Source organism: Parus major, chromosome 4 (genome assembly GCF_001522545.3).
Source record: "Parus major isolate Abel chromosome 4, Parus_major1.1, whole genome shotgun sequence".
In the NCBI taxonomy this organism is placed as follows: Eukaryota; Metazoa; Chordata; class Aves; order Passeriformes; family Paridae; genus Parus; species Parus major.
Window position 1 is genome coordinate 2,018,350 of NC_031771.1, and position 19,593 is coordinate 2,037,942.

Below are 19,593 nucleotides of genomic sequence, written 5' to 3' on the forward strand. Positions count from 1 at the left end.
TGGACTCTGCCAGGGATGGGGCAGGCACAGCTTCTCTGAGCACCCAGGGCCTTGCTGCCCTAACAGGGAGGAAGTTTTTCCTGATGTACCATCCAAGCCAGCCCTGAAGCCAGGAACGAGTCACCAGTGGTTCAGACACATACTGTGTCCGTGTAGAGCTGACCTGGCAAAATCCTGCCTTGGCATTTCCCACAGGCACCGAGCTCAAACACCTGCAGGCAGCTCACAGCATCCTCAGCGCTTCCAGACACCTCACACAAGCACAGGCAGCGAGAGAAACCAACAAATACTATGTGCCTGACCCACAGAGACCAAAAAAGATGTAGAATTCCAGCAGATCTCCAGAGATGGCTGCACAGGCCAGATCACAGATGTCACAGGCTTGGACAGTCGTCACTTCCAAAACTCTCCCCTTGCAACCACTTTTCCAGACAAAACCTCAGAGGAAATCCACCAAATCCTTATTTCCAAAAGGTGCTGAAGACCAGCAGGCTGCAGCCAAAAAGGAGATCAACTTTTCAAGTCTCCAAAATTCAAAGTATTTACCCCAGAGTAAATACTGTACTTCTTCATTTCAAGAAAATGAGTGAAAAGAAATACAAATGCTTTTCTAGTCAGTCTCAGCCTCACAATCCCAAAGTTCCTGTAACACAAATCATTCCCAAGGGGCTGAAAATAAAGAGCCACTATCAGCATGTATCAGTGGAGGTACCACACTGCATTCCTGAGATCCATAAACACGTAAGCTCTCTTCCCTGTAGCCCCTTACATCTGCATATTAATATTATTTTAATGCATATTAATATTATTTTGCCTTCTATTTCTATCTTCAAAGGCTTCCAAAGCAGACACATTCCCTTTTGACAACAGGAATTAACAGCTTCTCCCCCAGAGCATCACACCTTCCATTTCTTTGCCCTGCTCACACCTGTACCAAATTCCTTGGCAAAAATAGCTATAAACAAGGCATCTTTGATCAATAGGGCTTTCCAGCACACTCATTAAAAGTGTGCAACAACCACTGTGGAGGAATGAGGTAAATGGCCCGGTATCTTTCCATTTTTAGGAAAGCACATCATCATGTTAACAACAAAACTATGAGATTAGTCACAGCACTGCAGCGAAAAGAGTCAAGTCACCAACCTTGGATGAGCTGGAGATGCAACAAAGGTGAACTACTTATTTTCCCAAGCCCAAAATAACATTCAGTTGAACTTGAAGGTGATCTACAGTCTTCCAAAGTGTTTGGAATTCGCCACAAAGGGAGGATTAATTGCCTAAAGAACAGTCTGCTTTTAGCACAGGACTGCAGGTTTGGGAAATCTAAGGAAAGGACGCACCAGACAATTTCTGACGGCAAACAATCTATCTCCTCTTGTGCAGAAGGGGAAAGAAAAGCCCCTTTCGTTGTTCACAGGTGTTCTATCCACTCTGGGAAAGCAAAGGAGACATCCCCATTCTCCTAAATGCTGCCAAGTCCCAGTTAGAAGCCTACAGCTCCAACTGCTGTGAAATGGGGATGTCCTGAAAGCCAGCCCTTTCCATGGTACCAGCTGTGAGCTCCAACAGGATGCAAGTCATCTGCAGGACTTGGCTTCTCCAGAAAGAATCCACCAGGATAAAGTTTACTAAAACCTATTTTCCTCTAATGATTGAGGAAGGACATTAGGCAGAAGCTGGGGAACAAGACCTTCCTCACCCATAAACCTTACACAGCTGCTTATTTTTCAGCTTCTTAATATTGAACCCTCCTATAATTAAGAAGCACCATAAGCACAAAAACCACTGTATTCCACAAGCACAGGTTTTGGACCAAAATCCACATGTGTTACCACTCTCACACAGTAAAAAAAAACGTTTTGAGACTGGAAATGAAACCTGAATGCAAATAAAATGTTTTCCAGAGCAGGACAGACACAGCTGTGTCCAAGGCAGCTCCAGAAAAAAGGGTGAGCAGGTTGCTGTGACCACCAGCAGCAGCTCCTGATGGACATTTTCCACGTGGGACACGTGTTCCCACAACAGGTGGCAAGTCAGCCTCAGCTGTGACTCAAGGGGAGGGTCTGCAACTGAATCATGGCTTCCAAGGGGAACTCCACAGGGAGCTGCTCATCTCCCTTACTCTGACTCCAGAAAGATCCCAACCCAAAGGAATGACCCCTTTTTTATGAGTCTGTTTTCACAGCAGCAGGGATAAACTATGAAAACACCTGGCAATTCATTCAGTGACAGCTGAGCTGGCATTAAGACAAGTACAAATAATTGGGAAAATGACAGCTCCTAAGTGCTGCTGGAGGAGGAAAGCTCTTTGACGTTACTCCACTCCCAAAGGGACAGCAGGACGAGCCATACAGAGCATCCTGGCTGCTTTCCCAACAAGACTCATCCTCCTGGGATCAGTTTACAGCAAAGCTCAGCGAGGGGGACAGCTCCGAGCAGCGCCACGCTTTAGGAAAGTCAGCCCAGACAGTGGGCAGGGAACCTCCAGTCCAGCTCTAGTCCCCTGTGCACTGATTCTCCCACATGTGACAAAGAGAATAGATATCAGGAATAGTCAGCCCAGCACAGCAAAGCAGCTGAAAGCACTCCCTGAAATCCTGCCTGCTCCCAGGTTTCCCCACGCAGCCAGAGCAGCTCCAGTGCGGGTAACTATTTATATCAGCAATCCGCCCGGCACTTCAGCAGATGCTCAGCTTTAAATATGGCTTTAAATCTTCTTGCAAGCAGCCAGGCTAAATATATGCTTTGGGTTAAATTTGTTCCTGGTGCTGTCCTGGGTCACAGCTCTTGTTCTGCCCGCACTGTTCCTATAGGTGCTGGCAGCCTGTCCCTGCCCCACCGAGGTCCCTCCCATCCTTATGCCAAAGCAGGACCAAGCCCTTGGGACAAGGTGATGCTGGAACATCCAACAGCCAAAAATTGCTCACACTTAACCCCAAATGTGGTTTTGTCTGCAGCTGGAAGCTTCTTATTTATTGCCAAAGCCCTAAAGGAACCCACAAGACAAAGAGCAATCTCATTCCAAAGGCAAACAATTCATTACAAAATACTGCCTGCTTTGCATATACACTCATATGTATTTTAAGCAGACGAGGCTAAAGATCTGGAAATCTTCCCTCTTCACTGCTGAATAAAAGTCACATTGACACAGCTGGAACAGAGAGCAGACTGAGCCCCCAGCACCATTTTTCTGGGCAGATCCCAAGGCAAGCTGCCCAACCCTAGATCTTCATCAGTTTCCTGTTGCCCCTTCCCATACCCACACACAACATACATCACCAGGAGCTGTGACACGCTGCAAAACCCTTGGGCCAGGCCAAAGGGAAATCTAAATGACTCCAGGATTAGTCTAAATTAGGAATTTAGAGCTCAAGTTGGTTTAGTTGAGGTGTTAGGGCTGGGTTGGACTTGCTGATCTTGAAGGTCTCTTCCAACCTAGTGACTCTGTGATTCTGAATTTGGTACCTGAACTGCTCAACAGACAACATTTAACTCTAAAATAGCCCATGTGAATAACTCTACTCAGCATGTTCTGTGGTTCCTGAGCTGCTTTTTTTGCCTCCAACCAGCAAATAAGATTCTACCATCTGTGATGGTCACTTACCTAAACCAGTCCGTCCTCAAATAATCCCCAATTCTTGCAGCAGACATGAAACAACTGTTCTGGATGACACTCCTGTCACTAGGAATGCAGAGTATGTTTCAAGCCCGGCTTTAAGGCTAAGCCTAGACTAATCCCTCCATAGAGCTTTAGCTAGGCTTTGCCAAAGGAGCAATTGTTGCCACTACATACATTTATACTGTTTGATGGTGAGCAGTTTATTCTGCAGAGTGAGCTCCCATTCCCACGATGAAATCCATGCTGGAATGAAATCACTGGAGTGAACTCCTTTTTTGCTACAGACTCATCCTTCTGAAGCCTCCCATCCTTGGCAATTTACCTTGGAACAGGCTGGGACAAGAAAACCACGATATACAAAGTAGGCAGAACAAGTCCCACACAGATAAAGGGAAACCCAAATAAGAGCAAGTCCAACAAAACGGGGTCAGGCATGTTCTCTAGGAATACCCAAAGCGCAAGGAAGAGTCTGTGCCCAGCTGAACAGCCAGGTCAGTGCTGTGCCTGCGAGCGAGGAGCAGGCAGCAGCTTTCTCTCCACAGTGTCTGGAGCCCGACAGGTCTGCAAGATGGCCCAGAAAGCTTTGCCAGGCTGTCAAACTCTTTCCTAGCCTCCAAGCTTCCATTGCTTTCATGGACTTCAAACCAAGCAATTTCAGGCAACTCCTCCAAGTACATTTCCTCATCAGGACCCCAGTGATCAACCCCACCCACCAAACCACCCCCAGATAACTCCCAAAACTTTGTGGATGCGTCACTTGCCACGTGCCCAGTTTCACACAGCCTGCTCCACAGGCACTATGGAGTGTTGGACTCTGAAATACAACTGCTCCCACAGGCCAGGGTGACCTCCCTCCCTCCCTCCCACTGGAGCAGAGCCTGGCACACCACATCCAGCCCATGGAATGTGAATGAAGGTGCAAGGTCTCTGCAAGGTGTTTCAGTATGGCCCATCTGGAGCTCTCAGACAGGGAACAGTACACAGGGCCTCGTCTCTCTTGCAGAGAGACACACTCATCTAGACCACAACCATAAAATACCTTCCTTTGTCTTATCCCAGTCTGAGTGACACCCATCTCTGCCCACATTTGGTGCAGGACACTTGCAAAGCGCCTTGGTATCCAAATCTCATGGTTACCCAAATGTTACGGTTTCAGGATAACTTCTCTGCCCTCTCTGCACCTGGCACACCAAATTTCACTGCTTCCAGCCAGCTCCTTCTGCTGCTGTTCCCTAGGAGTGGTGCTCTTCAGCCACATCCTTTTCTCCTGGCTGATGACTCACATCCTAAGAGCTACTTATCTGTCTGAAAGACACCGCAGGCACTGTCCCAGTGCTCCCCAGCCAGGGACCGTGCACTGCCGGCTGCTCTCCTTATTCCCTGTGCTGGGCACACAAAGCTGATCCATCCCCAGTGTGCTCCATCCCCCTGTCAAACCACTCCTGCCAGCTCCCACGGGGCCAGGCACTCTGAGCAGGCTCCTGGGGATGGGTTTGAAAGGCAGAGTGCCCAGCCAGCTCACGGGGCAGCCAGCAGGCTCTTCCCTGTCCTGTGCAAACAGGATTGGACACCCACGCCTTCTGCCTCCTCCAACCTCCCTTCCACTCACAGAACTGCCTGTGAGAAATCAGAAAAACTGGTTGGTTCCAAGGAAGCAAAGCAGGGATTTGAACTCCAGCATGGCTGTGACATGGAGGAGCTGGGTTGTCAGTGAGAGCCTAAAAGCCAGGCCTAGTCAATCCCGCTGTAATGGAGCTGCCCTTGGAGCAGGAGGAGAGGGCAACTGCTGGAGGTCTCCACAGGTGAGGATGCTCAGGACACCTCTCCTGCCCAGCCATGCAGCTCACAGGGTATTACACACCCACAGCTCAGAGCTCAGCCATGCACCCCTGCTCCATTGGATGAACTTGGTTCCCATTACTATATTTAAATATCAAGGTCTCCAGTTGGAAGCAAGACTTGAACACGTCCCAGTACCACATTCAGGCTGGGACTAGTCCATTCCTAGGCTTCCTTACAAAGAGCAGGAAAGGCTCTGCTGATTTATGCATACTTTTATTTCCATGTAACTGCTGAGGCCTACAGTGCCCTTCCAGGGGTATCCAAAGCATAAGGAAAAGGCGCCACAAGGGCTCTGCCTTTTTTGAGACATAAATCCAGCCATGCAAGTGCAAACACATCTACACAGAACCACTTACGTTTCAGTTAACATCTGCTTTCCTCTTTAGACCACATTCTTCCTACACACAATTTTCATGTACTTAATATCATTATTTTAAAGTTCACTCGGTGGGTAAGAAATCAGCAAATAAATCCAAGCAAAGACTCTTCTCTGCTTGAACAGATGTCAGATCAGGATTCAAAGCTGAGCAGAACAGCCCACAGCTCTCAAGGATTTTGTTTCAGATATCACACAAATTTATTTTAACCAACACCGTTTCTCTGGGAAATGGCTGACACTAACAAAGTGGAAAGGAAATAATTTTCAACTATCAAGTACTAGAGCTGAGGCCTTCTCCGCCCTATCTTGTTTATTCTTTGGGTTTTTGACACGGAAATCTCAATTTCTATTTCTTTTTGTGGTGGCCCTTTGGCTGCCAGCCCTTCACATCACAGCTAAAAGAGCCCATTTGGATTTATCAGGAAGTCAAAGAGAAAAAGGTCAGAAGAGATAAAAGAAAGGCACCTCTTGCCTCTCAGTAAGTTGCTGCTTCTTCAAGGCATGAACACATTCACAACACAGCCATCTGCTCCAAACTTCAAAGCAAGACCACCAACATCACTCCACCAGCAAGAGAAAACCCAAACTCAACTCACAGCTGTACAAGAGACAGCCTGAACACAAGCCTTGCCTCAAGAGCATCTGCAAGGACACACTGAGGCTCGGTGCTCCTGAACTATGACAAATGTATTTATTTCAGGGTTCAGGCTTGCACAAAATCCATGCTGGAGCCACGTCCATGGGGGTGCAGAGAGAGCCCTCTGCTATCAGCTCGTTATTCTGTATGGAATGGATTCATTTTTCTCCTTTTTTAACACACCCATTTGGCCATTCCAGCCTGCTGGCACTGGAGTACAGCAGGTTTTTGGCATCAAGATTTCTGGTTCCCCCTCCAAATATTTCTTAATCGCCCCATACACCCTTCCAGCTTCCCCGCGCAATCCGCATTCATTTTCCGCGTTATCGCTGTGCCAGCTCGACCTGGGGGAGAAGATAAATGGAGGGTGCCAAGTGGAAAGGGAAAGGGCTCAGGGAGAAGGGAGCAGCCCTGTGGCTCCACAGACATCCCTACACTGCTCTCCACCACCCTGCTGAAACGTCAGTCGGTTCCTCTCATTAGATCAGCAGCATCTGCTGCCCTCCCAGCGCTGCCATCTGCGCACTCATTTCCCAAACCCACAATCCCAACTGGAGGTTAGTAGGTCACGGACATAATTCCCTGCTCCTCCTGGGATGAGAGGAGACTCGGTTCCAAGCTGCTGGAAGCACTGAGAGCCCCCTTGCTACCCATCCTGACCCTCTAAGGCCTCTCCTGCCCCTCCCCAAGTGCCCCTTTCTGGGGGCAGAAGCACGAAGTGACTGGCAAACCCACCCCAGCTCTGCTGATGGGCAATTTACTGGTGAAAGAATAGTAATGATACAAAGGACACCAGCTTCAAGAACAGCTAGAGCAAGGATCAACATCTGAAATGATCCCAGCAGGAGAGGTTCTATGAGGTTCACAAGAGGCAACTGAAAACACAAAAAAGGGTTCAGAGAAGAAAATCCAAGTGTTGGTTATACTGAGAGTAAAAGACAAACCCTTGTTTACATATACAGAGAAATAGGATGGCTTGTTCCCATACTGAGCATGAGATCTGCATGGAGTTTAATCCAAAAAGGGCAGCTTTGTAGTGCCAACCATCACATCCCCAACTCAGCCCTTCTCAGCTGGAGAAACAGCTCTGGCTTCAAATCAAAATGCTTCTAAATGAGATTTTTTTCCCCCACATGGTAAATTCCTCGGACTTTTCTGTCCCTTAGCTGTTTCACATGAATGCAGGGAACAGAATTAGGCAAAGCATTAAGGTGGCTTAGGTAATTACAGTGGCACATGCTATCATCAGTTCTAGACATAAGATTAACACAGCAAGCTCCAGTTAAAGCAGGTCTTCCCCATACCAGGAAAGAAACCAGCCTCTTCTTTGCTCTATCTGAAACATGAACACCTACCATGTCAGAGTGGGAATAAAGACCCCACAAAATCTTCCCAAAGCCATCTCTGCTGGTACTGAAACACAGAGGAAGCTTCAAGCTGAAGCTGAAGAACCACTTTCAATCCACCACCAAGTAGACAGCTACACACCCTGTGGCTTTAAATACCATGGGAAGGTTATATTGAATTATTTTCTTCTACATCTACATGACTAATTGTGTCCCCATGGGCCAAGGGAGATTTCTAAGAGAATTGCCTGGTCAGGAAAAATGCAGCAAAGACCATTCCCAGTTAAGGAAGGCTTAGTCATAGATCTAAGAAAACATGCAGTTAATTGAGGCAGAAGTGACCAGTAAATGAAAATACTGTGTCACTTATACCTACCCCAAAACCAAAGGATTTTGAGACTGAACTTGTTGTGCTGAATACTTCCTCTCTTTTGCCCAGACTCAATTTGTCAAATAATTCTTGCTATTTTACCTCAAACTTTGCCACAATTAATTTAATATTAACCAGCTGAGGTTTAGGAATTTAACTCTCCCAAGGAGAGGTTACAGCCATAGAAGAATCTTTACTTTGACTCACCCAAAAACTATTTCTATCAGTTCTTCAGATTGTAGAGAAAACTTAGAGGTGTGGCAGGAGGGCAGCAAGAAGTGTTTGTACTTCTTACTCACATCCATTTTTTTACCTCAGGGCTGTGGATCTTGAGCACTTCAAGCTGACAACAACCTCAGTGCAATTGCTCAACAGCCCTGCTGTCTATTTTGGTGTCACTGCCATGGCAAGTGCCGTGGTTGTTTTTTAACCATGGCAAGAGTGGAGGCAGGTTTTAAAAGCTCCCTGAAGAGCTGGTGGTGTGCCTCTAAATGCACTGCCCCCAGGAATAATCCTCACCAAGACCCCACTATCAATCAATCCATCATTTCTGGATTTCATTCCCCCTTCCTCTCCCAGTGGCTGCTCCTTTCAGACACATCCAGACATCTCTGAAGAATTCAGACCTGAACAATTTCATCCTGGTGTCTGCACAGCTGGAAAATTCTCTGCTCTATGTCCACAATATTCCATGCCCAGGCACCTGTGACAGCTTCACAGGGGACATGACAAGAGATTCCTTTTCACTCCTCAGCACCGCTCTGACATCATCACAGTCCAAGGAACACTGAAATCTTGGGAATACAAAACTCCTTTTAGATCCTGCACCACACCTGAGGCACCCACCAGCCTTGCTGCAGCTGGAGGTGACTGACAAGCACCGAGTGACACGAGTGCCACTGGAAACACAAACCACAAGGAATAAGACACGCTGGAGAACGGAATTTCAGCCCACATTGCTGATTTCTTTTGAGGAACCATGCAGTATGGCAAATACAGGGGTGGGCTGGTTCATGTGGCTGAACAGTCCCTTCCAAAGGACATCCTGTGGCACTCCAGAGGCTGGGGAAGGACAGAGAAGACAGAGAGTGTGGGGAAAGCTGCTGCATTAGGGTGAGATGCATTTCCTGCCATAGCTGTCCCTCTGAAGGCTTCCAACCCCAGCTCCCAGGACTTGCCAAAGGGCAGCTGGTGGCAGGGGGAAGCGTAGATGCCACATGCCACCTCCCACACACGTGGGCTTCCTACCTGAGCCATGCCTGAATTTAATCAGGCAGAGCACATAACTCATCCAGGGACAGCTGCTTCTGTCCCTCAACCCTGAAAAGCAACCCCAGAAATTATCCCAAAGGGAAAAATCCCAACTCCCAGACCTTTTGGGGCTGGAAAAGAAGTAGTCCCCTGTACCTGAGGCACTAGGCATTTGTCTTAACAACCAGATCATTTGCTGGTTTTGTGTTTGGGAGCCTCAGGACACACCTAGGGAGGAAGGAAGTTTAGCTCTACCTTTTATCACGCCCACCAGAAATCTGGACTTGGCAAGCAAATGAAAAAACCCAAACCTGACCTCCTTTCCAAGCTGTCATGAGCAAGGAATGAAAGCTCCATGCTGTAAGTTCCAAAGTGTTCATAACAAGCCCTGATGTGACTGGCACATGCACAGGTCCAAGTAAAAAAGAAAAAATCTGAGAAGTTCAGGCAAGGGCTGTTGCAAAAAGAACATTTTTTTTAGTTGGCTGTCCGAGTGAAAGCCTGTACCCTTGCCAAGAAAAGGAAAGCCTTTGCTGAGGGTGATAGGTCACATCTAAACCCAATCTCTTATCACCATGTCCCTTCATCCTGCCCAAGTGCCTCAGTGGGAGGTGGGGGGCTTTGCAGTGAGGCCACAGGAACAAGAAAAACACCATCCTGACCCTCTCTTGGAATGAGGGCTGGGTTTAGCAGCTGCTGGAAGTGCCCCCCTCCAACACAAGTCTCTTCTCTGTCACTCCCACACCCCAACAAGTCCTTCTGCCACCACCGGTGTCCTCGTGGCTTCACACTGCACGGGGCAGGCTCAGATTAGGTATCAGGGAGAAACTCTTCCCTGTGAGAGTGCTGATGTCCTGGAACGAGTGCCCAGAGACACCACGGACACCCAACCCCTGGAAGCGGCTCACGGCCAGGCTGGACGGGGCTGGGAGCAACCTGGGTGACCCAAGGTGTCCCTGCCTGGGGCTGGGATGAGATGGGCTTTGAGGTCCCTTCCGAGCCAACCCAGTGTGAGCTGTGGTTGTCAGGCCCCTGCCCACGGTGGGAGCCGTACCCCAGGCAGGCAGACACCAAGCGTGCCTCCTCGGCAGGGTGGGAACCGAGGCAGGGCTGTGTCAGCAGGTGGGGCTGACCTCCTCACCCTGCTCACCCGCAGCCTGCCTGCCCCGAGCACCTTGCCATGCCCTTTCCCACGGGCACGGCCAGCCGCGGCCTGCCAGCCGCTCCGACGGGCCCCCGGCTACGCAGAGGGCACGGCTGCAAGCCAAGCACTAATTAGCTCTGTCTTCATTTACCTCTGCACTTGCACTGCAGGGGACCTGAGCAGCTCTGGAGGGGCAGAAGAAGGCCTGCTTCAAGTGACCCCAGCTCCTGGGACCAGCCCACGAGCCTGCCGTGCAGTTCTCCAAGACCAAACCACCAAAGTTCCCTTCTATTTATGGCCAAGTCTCCCTGACCACTTTCCCTGTGTAAAATGCCAATACAAAAATAATTGAGCTTTGCTCATCCTGCCTGGTATTTCTCAAGTACTGTCACTGCTTTCACTGTGGTGAGCTGAGGCTAAAAGCTTTTGGAAAATCCCACCCCGTATCTTGAAAAGTCAGGAAAGAAACTCCATAAATGAAAAAGCCAGGAACAGAAAGGGAACTCTTGGCACAGCCCTGACTGTGCTGCATCTGCTCTGCTAAGTAGGTTCATTTATTTCCATCCTGAAGCTCTCTCCTGCTATTTATAACACCTGCCTTAATGAACTTTCAAGGCAGACACCGAGCCTGAGCGCTGCTATATAGATGTCTGAATATCCTTGTTGAATTAATTTGATCTTTTTATGAATGGACCGTTCCAGACAGACTGGCACTCCTCAGTGGAAATCACAGAATGGTTTGGGTTGGAAGGAACCTTCAAGATCTGCTCATTCCAACCCCCTGCCACAGGCAGGGACACCTTCCACCACTAGACCAGGTTGCTCCAAGCCCCGTCCAGCCTGGCCTTGAACACTTCCAGGGATGAGGTATCCACCACTTCTTTGGACAACCTATCAAATGGGATATTGTCCACCAAAACTCATTTTTTTTGTTGGAAACCCAAGTTGGGAAGCAGTACCAGAAATTTACCTGCCTCCAATGCAAATCTCATCCATCCAGCCAAAACCTCACCTTCACTAGGAGAGATGCACTCCATGTGGAATGGCAGCACAAGCCTCAAACAGCACCTTAATGAAACAATTCCTCTGCAAACATGAGAAATGCTCTTCCAAATTCACACCTGAGGGCTCAAGAGAGGGTTTTTACTAAAACCCTCCAGAAGAGGAATTCTCTGAACCAACTGGAAACCTTTACAAACCTTTGATACGACGTATCATCCCTCCCTTCTCTCTTTATAGAGGCCCTCTTATCCCATCTTTTAGGTATTCCAAAATTTAGATTCTGTAGTTACATTTGTCAACATGGCAACGTTCTGACATCTGACAAAAGCCAGGTTTTACCCTCTTCAGGGTGGCAAGCAATTAGAGATTTCTATTCCTTGGCAGTAAGAATTTTTCAGACCCACAAGTGGTTTTAAAAGGTCAGTAAAATATTGCAGCACCTGGGTTTGGGCCAGGGAGGTGAGCCAAAGTGACTCAGAGGGCAACCAGACAATGAGAAAAAAGCCCTTTCCAGATCACGTAGATACACATTTCCTCATGGGAAAATCTCTGCACACCTGTACTAAAGAACAAGGAAGAGGGAAATGGACTCAGAGAAACTTCATCTGCCTTCCTTGTTCCTCCCTTGTCTCATCCCTTGCAAGCAGCAGCAAACTACGCCATCCTCTTTGTGCTGACACAAGCAGCAGCTGACCCGACGAGGCAGAGCCTAAAAAGCATTTCCTCCTTGCTGGCCCTAAATACAAACCAAGGCTAGGCTGGTTAAAGGAGGTGCTTTTAGATGAGAGGTGCTGGGCTGTTTCACCTGGAAGAGGGATTTGTCATTGTCTGCATGAGAACCAGGGTGTGAATGCCAAAGTTCACTGAGAGCAGAGACAGCCCTGCAGGCCTGGAATGTCCTAAAAGGGCTCTGCAGAGGGAACATTGCCTTCCTGCCTCCTCCTCAGTCTGTCAGAGTATCCCTGTCTGGATTTGTGAAGGAGGCATGGTTCCCAAGCAATAATTTCCTTAGCATGAAACATATCTGTACACGTTCCACTTGCTCAGCTCTCTCCAGATGGGAGAGCTGAAGGTTATAACCTACCTACAAACTACCAGAGTTTGGCTTGCTCAGCTCAGCTGGACACAGACCTAACAAAAAAAAAAAAAAAAAGGACTGACATTTCCAGACAGCACCAATTCCCAAACACAGCTAGACTGGTTTGGAACTGGAACAAAGTTTTCTAGGGAAGGTTTGCCTTTCTGGACCTGTTTATTCTCTTGCTGGTACCCATGGGCACGTCCCATCAGGTTCGGGTGCTGTGAGCAGCTTGACCTGGTGAGTCAAACCCAGATTTGGTCCAAGTCTAATTGCAGGGTTTTCATCCAAGAAGCTGAGAAATCATTTTCAGGTAGGACACTGAAGCTTAGGCTTGTGGTCCTCAGGGACAGATTAAGAAATCCAAGTGATGTACCAAATCACAACTGGCTCAAGATTCTACTCAGGAAAAACAAAGGTCTCCACAGACAGGACAATCAAGTCATTCCCTGAACTTCTACAAATTATTTTAACAACTACATTATTAAAAATTTTGCAAATCAAGCTCTATATACTTGCCCTTGTATTAGAAGATAAACTAAATTGCCAGTTCTATACCCAAGCTGAACTGACAGCATCTAGTACTAGCCAAGGTGATAACTGCAAAACTCAGCAAAGAGAAGGAGCTGTATAAATTCAGGATTTCTTAAACTGAGTTGTGTTGGAACAGAACTCTCCATGTTTGAGGTTTCTTATTTCAGGTTCTGATATTCCACACTCTCTCCCCACTGCCTTAAATGTATGTAATGTAGTTCATTTCAGCTTTCTCCCAATCCCATTCAAGTTGCCGTGCAGTATTTCCCAGCTCTATTAGTTTCTAATATTCTTTTGACACTGAATTTGAGCCACCTACCCCTCAACCAATGCCTATTATGGGATGAAGATTAAAACCCCAGGGTTCTAACTGAGGTTTCTTGCCAGGATTGCCAGCACTGGACACCAGCCTAAGCTGGTACATGCTGCCTGGAGAGAAATGGACTTCTGTTGGACACACTTGTGTGACACAGCTGGTGGAGAGAGAAGAAAGGCTTCTTAGAAAGCAAAAGAAAGGGTGGGAAACACAAAATTCAGGTCAGCACTGAAGACGAGAGTTTCAGAAGATGAAAAAACCCAGGGATATGAGGTAACTTGTAATTCAAGACAGTAATCTGACCTACCCCTCTCCTTTGCAGAGCTCCAAGCTAACTGAGCCAGCTCGTAAAAAGATCTGGCCACCAGAGTGAAACAGCAAGTCCCTGCGAGGACCTGGAAAAGGATCCGGATACCCGAGATGGCAAACAACAGAGAAAAGGGCCCAGGGATGGGGCATGAATGCTACTGCATGGGACACCTGGAATACTCATGTGATTCCACTCCAAAAACCTGCAGTGCAAAGAGGTCAGGGTGGAAAACTGCAGATGGAAAGTGATGGAAAGATTGCATATTTTTAAAAGCAGGTATAAGAGCAGATAAAAACATTTTACTGTATAGAAACAACAGAGGAGAAAAAACACCATGAATCCCTCCTCAAATGACACAGACACAATAATGGGCAAGATGAAAGGCAGGACATGAAAACCTGATAGAAGAAATGGGTTCTCAAACATAGGTACACTTGGCCCATGGAAACAATTCCTCTAGGATATGATACATTCAGAAGCAAAAAGGCAATTTCTACAGGCCTGGTCACCCACATGCTGAAGAACAGAGGTGTAAACATAGAAATTAGGTTTAAAACATTTGAGTTCTTGAAGATGTGCAATTGTGTCTTTTGGTGGAATACCAACTCCTGGTTTCTGAGCACTGACAAAAAACCTTCTTTGGGACAGGCAGGGAACAAGAGGTGGGAAGAGCAAATGGAATCTGTGACGTGCCTTCCTTTCCAGGTGCTGCTCTCTGAAGATGGTAACCAGGCTACAGACATGATTGACCTGCCCCATGTTACTGTCTCTATCTACAGCAACTACCCAGCAACACCAGTGCAAAATGAAAAATCAATGTATTTCTTCAATCCAAGGTCCAGTTGTATGCATCTCTCACACAGGAAGCATTTCTCCACTTATAAATGAAGTTCCAACCACCTGGAATTAGCCTCAATAATCTGAGCTGCATCACCTCCTGGGCTGCTCTGCTGTACTCAATGCCATCAGCCTTCCCATCTCCCTCCTGGCTCCTACCAAAGCAGCCATCTCCCAGATTTCAGGACAAGCTTGTGGCCAACAGAGAAAACAGCAAGAGGAATGTGACCCTGTGATGCAATGCAATGTGTCTCTGCACAGTGATGGCACTAACTCCAGGTCTCTGTGCTCTGCTTAACCATTCTGGTGGGAACAGAGGCACAGGGCATCCAAAATGGACCTCACCTGCCTGCCAACATTTACATCTTCAATCCCTACAGATACTCAAACATAGAGCAAAGCTCCATTTGATTCTTCCTTTTGATTTCAAAACCTGAAATTGGTTCATTACCAAAGGGAAAAAAGCTGTTAGCACCGCAAGTTAGTGATACATGAGGCCAAAAACACGGGGTGCTGGAATTCCAGCGCGTGTGCACGTCCCAGGGCCAGGGCAGAAGCTGCAATAGATCTCCCTAGGCATTGCTCAGTCTTTGCCCTTGCTTGCTATCTCTTTACACACAGTGTCAAATTGCTTTTGAAGCATTTGGCCTGTTCCTCCTGCCTGGCATGTGCTCAAGGGCCAACTCAGGTGATACGGAGGGATGAAATGTCTGCTCTGGTCTGTGCCTTTTCCAAGCCACAGCAGCTATCCCACAGCAGCTGGCCAAGACTACTCCAACCCTGCAACGTGAGACAATTGTTTTTGTGGATTGGGTTCCATCCTCTGTGAACAGATCCCTAGAAAACAGAACATTGTACGGAGTGATGACTGGAACCGGTACTCACTGAGCGGTTTAAGGATGCTGCTGCTTGTCTCATCAGCGTTTTCTACGTCTGATTTGTCCGAGTAGTTCTCCGAGATTTTCTCCTTTTCTTTCTTTTCTTTGTGCCCAGGTCTTCTTCTGTGCCGCCTCCTCCGCCTGTAGCTCTTCGGCACATGGACCCCGATGTAAATCGTGTGGTGACCTGGGGAGCACAAGCACACAAATATCAACCTCAGCACTCTGCTCTTTGGGCACCAGGGCCCAGCATGGCTCATGCTGCATTTCTGTGAATGCCAAAATGGTTTGGGTTGGAAGGGACCTTGAAGCTCACCTCACTCCCAAACCCTGCCGTGGGCAGGGACACCTTCCACTATCCCAGGCTGCTCCAGGCCCTGTCCAACCTGACCTTGGACACTTCCAGGGATCCAGGGGCAGCCAAACCTACTCTGGGCAACCCGTGCTAGGGCTTCCCCACCCTCAGAGGAAAGAATTTCTTCAATATATCTAACCTAAACTTCCCCTCTTTCAGTTTGAACTCATTACTCTTTGTCTTATCCCTGTTTCACTCCAAAAGACAAGTGAACTATCCCTCTCTGCTGGCCTAACATCAATTAGTCCTGCTCTTCTTGTCTCCCAGTGTGAGCTTGGAGCTCTGTAGCTACCATTTAGAGAAGTATTTTCATCCCATCATTTCTGAGAGCACATGCCAGTGCAGACTCAGATAATTGTTGTCCTTGTGACTCATTAAAACACAAAAATAAACCCCAGAGAAGGCCATCACACTCATTTTGTAATATCAGATATTTGAAAGATCGAGTGCTTTTCAAACGCATTCTACGCTAATTTTTCCATTTGTTTTATCAAATACACTGGCTGGACTTAAAAACTACCTCATGCCAAGTGATTCAGTTTAATTGAAGAGCTTAGACCAACAAAATGTACATCACTTGACTGTGCAGCCCATTGAATAACAAGTGTCAAAGTACCATTAGGTACCTTACACAGGTAGAGGTAAGAGGCCCCACACTCTGAGTACCATCAGGGTGCTACACACCACCCGAGGAAGGACTACTCACAGAAGTTCCTATCAACCCCTACTTGATGATTTCCAAAATAAAAATTAACTAGGAACAGAATAAGTGCCAGATTTCATACTTTGGCTGTAAATCCCAAGGATGCCCTTGCACTGAGACCTGGATTTCAAACTAAAACATTTGCCAATGGTTGCCCAGAATGGCTGAATGGAGAGTTTCAGCTGAACAGACTGAGTAACCAAATTTATCTGAATGAATGACCCACAAACTAAACACGTGTCTCTAATTCCTCCTTGTGATAAATTTCATCTTGATAACCAAACAGCTGAGAACCTAAGCACAAAATACTCCATTTCTGTAACAAACTGATTTGCCAATGCAAAACAACAAAAAAAGCATTTGCCATTTCCAATTCCACACACCCCTAAAGCCAGCTGTGAGGCCTTTATTTCTCATGTCTGAACCTTTATTTTCCATGTTTGCTCGTCCTGTTGTGGCCTCTGCCATGGGCAGGGGCACCTTCCACTACACCAGTTTGCTCCAAGCCCCATCCAACCCAGCCTTGGACACTTCCAGGGATGGAAGAAAGACTATTCTGGAGCTGAGCAGGGCTCAAACTCGGGCAGTGGAACAGTGACAGAACAGGGTCCTGTGTCTGCTGCCTCTTGCCAGAATCTCCACCTCTGGGGAACAGATCACACCACGGAGGGAAGGGGCAGAGCCACAGAGAAATCTGTAGCAAGACCTCCCAGACTGACACCTGAAGATCCGATTTAGCTCTTGCGTGCCAAAGGAAACTCAGAAAGCTCTTCCAGCAACTGGAAACATCAGCTTTACCGTGGCAGATGGCCTGAGAGCCGCACAGGGACAGGGAGATCTCATCTGAGCAGGAGCTGGGGGCGACCCCTGACAGACAGGGCAGTGGTAGCCCTTCCCAAGGGATTCTCACACCCAAAACTCTGTCCAAAAGCCTGACGTGAAAGCTACCTGTATTAAACTACACTCCCCTTTGAATCACTTCAATTCTGCGGTCAGCTTGATCACAGAAACACATCACAGTGAGCCTGCAGTCTTAATACTTTAATATGCTGCCAACAGAACTGGACAATCTCTTTAATCTTTGGACCACGTGTGCACAGCACAGATTTTGGTAATATGAAACTCACTTGTATATACGCAGGCAAACATCTGCATTGCTTTGCTGCTTTTCCCTAGTCTGAAGGCAGAGACTTATTTCATGTTCCTTGCTGTCCTCCCCCACCCCTCAGACTGTTCAGGGAGGCCAAGCAAGACATTTTCCTTCTCCATGTACTTCAAGTGCTTGGCATCTGTTTACATTGCTCCAAATGCTGAGATAATCTTCTGGGCTCCCTTCCCAAAGCGCCTGGAAGGAAACAATTGACACATCCTCTGAATGCAGCGGGCTCCTGGGACATTTCCGACTCACCGGGGGAAGCCAGCCTTTCCCATGAGAACCACTGCCTGAGAAATGTGACACACAGGCACCACAAGGATCCCACTGCCCCGGGAGGATGGCAAACACGGAGCTGAGCGCTGAGCTCGGGCTAACCCAGACCTCGCTCCCCACGAGGGGCTGCTCCCATGGCCCTCCCTGCTCTCCCCAGGATATCCACTGTGCTCTGGGAGCACCTCATTTCACAGCACTCAAACCCCAGCTGTGGCATGCACATGCAGACCCACAGGCCCTGGTGGCACCTGTTCTGGGCAGGGGCTTCTTTGGACTTACACTGACTGGAACTGCAATCTTTCACTTCTGTGACCAAAGAGGATGTTTAATGTGCCCCAAGTTGACAACAAAATCATTTCATCTGGGGGGTTCTCCTGGAAAAACTCTGTTGAAACCACATCTTTTGCTTTACTAAGAGCTACTGAGGAACAGCAGTCCATGTTTCAGCACCCAGATTTGGAGTTTGAGCATAGGAGACTCCCTGAATAAGTTTTACTGACAAAAACCCACTTGTGTATCAGCCAGCTGAGGTTCTGTGAAACGCAGCATTCCCTCCCTGCCTGCAGGAATATCTGCTCATTCTCATCAAGGCTACATTGGACAGGGCTTGGATCAAGCCAGCCCAGTGGAAGGTGTCCCTACCCAAGGCAGAGGGGTGGAATGAGATATCCTTAAGGTCCCTTCCAACCACAACCATTCTGAGAGATCACTTCATTATGATCCTCTCCATTTTTAAGCACTAGCTCTTTTTAAAAAGGGTAATAGGGGATGGCTTTTGCTCAGCAAAACCAAAACTCAGTCAGTTGGAGAAAGGAGCTGAAAGTTACGGGATCAAAGGATAGAGACTGCCCACTGCATCTAAAAAGGAATCCTTTCCACTGACTGAATTCTTGAGACTCAAAGCATGGTAAGACCAGCCCTTAAAGAATCTCACACTGGCACCTTAGAAGAAAACAAGATCAAAATCTAATATTAAAAAGGTATAAAGGACTGAAAATAAGCTGAGCGTTAGCAGTTTTTACCCAGCCCTTGTTTTTCCTTTAAAGAGTCCTTTGCAAAGAACAGGGAGAGTCACATTAAACCCCATCAGATTGTGACAGGCCCCTGTGGTTACAAGCTGGCCACAATGCCAAAATCTTCCTCACCAGCTCTGGCCAAATACTTTGGGACACTTAAAAAATGGGCTTTGCTCAGGATGCCCCAGCCATCTCACTCAGAGGCCTATGGCCTTTAAGGTCTCTTCCAACCTAAACCACTCTGTGATTCCATGAAAGGTGGGACCTTCTCAGCCCATTTTCACAGCCCAGCCACCAGTCTTATCCCTGGGTAGAACTGAAAGCCTCAGGTAGCCCCTGCCACCCAGCATCTCGAGAGATCTGCTCTGCAGTCACACCAGTGGGGCAGGGGACACAGCCCACCATGCGCTTGGTCAGCAGAAGATGGCACGGCTTTGTTCCCAAGGAGGTGTCAGCACACAGCCAAGCCCACAGGGAGAGGTGGCACCAGCCAGGACACTGCCAGGACACTGCCAGGACACTGCCAGGATCACTGTCAGGATCACTG

The 19,593-nt window shown here is 47.8% G+C and overlaps 1 protein-coding gene across 9 annotated transcripts in view; it reads right to left on the reverse strand.

Moving 5' to 3' along the window:
* SLC4A4 (solute carrier family 4 member 4) overlaps positions 1–19,593 on the reverse strand; it is a 143,375-nt gene that overhangs the window by 65,635 nt on the left and 58,147 nt on the right. For 8 of the 9 annotated variants that reach the window (XM_033513343.1, XM_033513342.1, XM_033513344.1 and 5 more), the window contains one exon: positions 15,551–15,730. In XM_033513343.1, coding sequence (XP_033369234.1) covers positions 15,551–15,730 — 180 coding nt within the window. Of the gene's footprint in view, positions 1–15,550; positions 15,731–19,593 lie in introns of those variants that run through there. The other variant, XM_033513350.1, reaches the window with a different exon arrangement.